General features: G+C 37.5%; 1 protein-coding gene across 1 annotated transcript in view; it reads right to left on the bottom strand.

Moving 5' to 3' along the window:
• LOC106875249 (ubiquitin carboxyl-terminal hydrolase 31) overlaps window positions 1–3,906 on the bottom strand; it is a 123,283-nt gene that overhangs the window by 52,496 nt on the left and 66,881 nt on the right. The window contains exons 4-5 of the mRNA XM_052973896.1: window positions 2,691–2,742; window positions 1,228–1,452 (exon numbers count right to left, since the gene is read on the bottom strand). Of these exons, the coding sequence (XP_052829856.1) occupies window positions 1,228–1,452; window positions 2,691–2,742 (277 nt within the window). The remainder of the gene's footprint in view (window positions 1–1,227; window positions 1,453–2,690; window positions 2,743–3,906) is intronic.

Below are 3,906 nucleotides of genomic sequence, written 5' to 3'. Positions count from 1 at the left end.
GGGGGGGGTAGCAGCACTATTTCAGTATGAGAATAGTACTCAGTTATGAGTCTTACTCGAGCCTTATAGACAATCAGCAACTAGATTGAATTATTTCCTAGATTTGTGATCAAATGTATTCATCAGTGAATTGGAAAGAGCAATGGCTAATAGCTGAAAATTTTGATCTGTATCTGGCATCAAAAGCTAGTCATTGTAATGATAGTGTCATGAGTTGGTATGCATGACAAAATAAATACATGTAGTAATGGCTGCGCCCTGTGTCGTGTCATAATTTACATGGTATCAGAAGGAGATTGAATAATCGCCTGAATGGAACAAATAAGAAGCTTGAATGAGCTTAATCTTGAAGGCAATGTAGCCAAGAGCTGGAAATGGTGGATACAAAGGTCTGAACTTTACCTTACAGCTAGCAGAATTGCAACTAAATCACAGAGTGCTACTCTACAACATGTAGTGGGAAGGGCTGCAGTTCAAGTGTGAAACTCTTTTGAGTGGAGTTAGGAAGCAGATAGCAAGAATTATGACAAAGTGAAGCAAAAGTTTTAAGGAATACTGTGAACCTAAGAAAAATCTGACAATTGAGAGACATGCATTTTTCACATGATCTCAGAAACCAGATGAGATAATTGATCAGTATGTAACAGATCTAAAGAATAAATCTAGAACTTGTGAGTTTGGGACATAAAATGATAGGCTTATTAAAGACAGAATTGTCTGTGGAATTCTTAGTAACAGCCTCAGAATATGGTTATTGAGAGACCATGATCTTGATTTGGAAAAATACTGTACAGATGTATAGAGCTACAGAAATCAGTGGACAGCAATTGAAAGTTTTTAATGATGAACAGTCAACCATGTCTAAAGAAGTCAATGACGTGAATGCCAGTAGGAGTCCAAGAAGAAAGCATGAACCTAAAGGTAGAACAATAGAATACTCTCAGTGTAAACAGTGTAGTTAAAAACATGCTAAAGACAAGTGTCCTGCTGCAGGAAAAGTGGTAAGCATAATTTTGCCAGCATCTGTAAAACTATAATACCATTTAGGCATGACAGACAAAACCCTAGAGAGAGAAAACACAAACATATTCAGACCGTTGACAATTCTGAAGAAATTGAAAAATTTAAAGAATTATTCATTGGACATATGACTAGTAATGAAGATTATGAAAACTGGTATGAGACTTTATCAATCAACAAGAAACCAGTGAAAGTCAAACTGGATACAGGTGCACAGTACAATATCATTTCCAAATCAATGTTCAACTGCTTGAATTTGAAGAATAAGGGACTGTCAAGTTCAAAAATGAAACCTGTGTCATACTTCAGAGAAAAGCAATTCCTGTTTGGACAGATGGAACTATCAGTATCAAGTAAATTCAGTGGCACTTTGAATGAAGTACTATTCCAGGTTGTGGAGGAAAACTGCCCAAGTATACTGGGAAGAAAAACCTGTGAGAAATTGAAATTGGTACAGTGAGTTCACAACATTCAGAAAGTGAATACAGACATACTGGGAGCATATCCAGAGCTGTTAAAAGGACTTGGATGCATGCCGGGTAAACATATAGAATTAATGGACAAAATCACACCTGTGGTACACCTGCTGAGAAAAGTGCCTGCTGCTTTGATGGACAAAGTGCAGGCAAAACTTGATCAAATGACCAAGCTTGGAGTTGTCATCAAAGCGACTCAGCATACAAACTGGGTGACAGTAGTGAAACCAAACAAGATTAGGATCTGTATAGATCCAAATGATCTCAATAGTACCATGAGAAAAGAACATTATCCCATGTGAACTGTTGAGAAAATTATGTCACAAATACCAGGTGCCAAGCTGTTCACCATTCTTGATGCAGAGTCTAGATTTTGGCAGATACAACTTGATGAAAGCAGTTCCAAGTTGTGTACTTTCAATACCCTGTTTGGTAGATACTAAATCACTTGACTACCTTCTGGAGTAAAGTTAGCACCAGAGGTATTTCAGTGAAGTTGGTGCCAGAGGTATATTTATTGCCGAAGGACATTGCATGGCACTGGGAAGAGAGGCAATAAACCTGTTTCAAGAATTTGAAAGAAAGTGACAGAGACTCCAGTATTACAGTACTTTGATTTTACAAAGCCAGTAACATTATCAATGGATGCAAGCTTTGCAGGGCTAGGAGCAGTATTGATGCAAGCTGAAAAACCTGTAGCATTTGCTTCGAGGTCACTGACAAGTGCACAAAAGAAGTATATGCAGATTGAGAAAGAGATGCTAGGTATCCTACATGGATGTGAGAAGTTTCATCAGTATGTCTACGGGAAAAGAGTTCAAGTAGAAACTGATCACAAACCCCTTGAAATCATATTTCAGATACCTTTGTGTAGAGCTCCTCAGAGGTTGCAGAGAATGTTGCTGCATTTACAGAAGTATGATCTTCAAGTTATCTAGAAATCTGGCAAAGAACTGATTCTTACAGATGCCTTGAGCAGGGCATATCTTCAAGCCAGTAATGATTGGTTTGATGAAACCGAGTGTGATGTGAACCTAATATCATAACTGCTGATGACCTCAGGAAAGTTGAGTGAATTCAGGATTGCCACAAACTGCAACAGCTGAAATCAGTGATTCTGTGTGGATGGCCAGAAAACAGAAATGATGTTCCAGCAAGTGTGAGAGACCACTAGAATATTTGAGATGAACTGACTGTTGTTGATGACTTAATCTTCAAAGCTGATAAAGTTGTAGTTCCTGCAACACTACAAACAGAAATGTTGAAGAGAATTCATGATGCTAATTTCAGAGTGATAAAGTGCATACTCAGAGCCAAAGATGTTATCTTCTGGCTAGGAATGACTGTACAAACTGAAGAATTTGTATCACGATGTTCTGTGTGCAATGAGAACAGAAAGAGTAATCTGAAACAACTGTTGGAGAGCCATGAAATTCCTGATTGACTATGGGCCAAAGTCGGAGCTGACTTATTTGTGTACAAGAACATTGACTACCTAGGGTGTGTGGATTATTTCTCAAAGTATTGTGAAATTGTCTGATCTATCAAGTAAAATGACAATCACAGCAGTGCCTGACCTATCAAGCAAAATGACATGGCATCCCAGATGAGCTCATGACAGATAACGGACTGCAGTTTACAAGTGCAGAGTTCTGTAACTTTGGTCTAGAATGAGATGTCAAACACACAACATCAAGTCCGACATACCTACAATCAAATGGACAAGCTGAGCATACACTTCAGGCAGTAAAAAATCTGCTCAAGAAAACAGAAGCTACTAGCTGAGATGTCTACTTAGTTCTATTTGATAAAATGTTAGAGTGCCGGTGAAATGCTTAGCGGTATTTCATCTGTGTTTACATTTTGAGTTCAAATTCTGCCGAGGCCGACTTTGCCTTTTATCCATTTCGGATCTATTCAATTCGATGTACAGATTATTTCATTAATTTTTTTTAACTAAACACTTTGAAACTTCTGATACTGGTACAATGTGTCACATACAACAGGGTTTACTCTTAACGTTTTTGACAAAATTTTGTATCTTAGAAATTATTTCATCACAAGTTACAGAATGACAATGGACAAATTCGCGCTTGATAAGTGTCAATACATGAAACTCTCAGCTTTTGACTTACTCTCTAACTTCTGCCGATGTATACATATTATACAAATATATGTAAAAAAATCCCATCATGTATTCAAACCAATGAAAGAGCCTCTACCTGGTTGCTTGACATGCTAAAAATAGGTGCCAGTGTATCCCCCATTGTACATAATGTCCTACATTATCTCTACAAAGACAGTTTACTGAAAGCTGGAATGTCTTTGATGATAGGGTTGATTTGAGCCTAAATAACAACATTATCCTAAATTTCTATATTAACTCACGCACGATTTTCACTAAGAAAAA

Source organism: Octopus bimaculoides, chromosome 17 (genome assembly GCF_001194135.2).
Source record: "Octopus bimaculoides isolate UCB-OBI-ISO-001 chromosome 17, ASM119413v2, whole genome shotgun sequence".
In the NCBI taxonomy this organism is placed as follows: Eukaryota; Metazoa; Mollusca; class Cephalopoda; order Octopoda; family Octopodidae; genus Octopus; species Octopus bimaculoides.
This window is presented reverse-complemented; position numbering and strand designations above follow the sequence as displayed.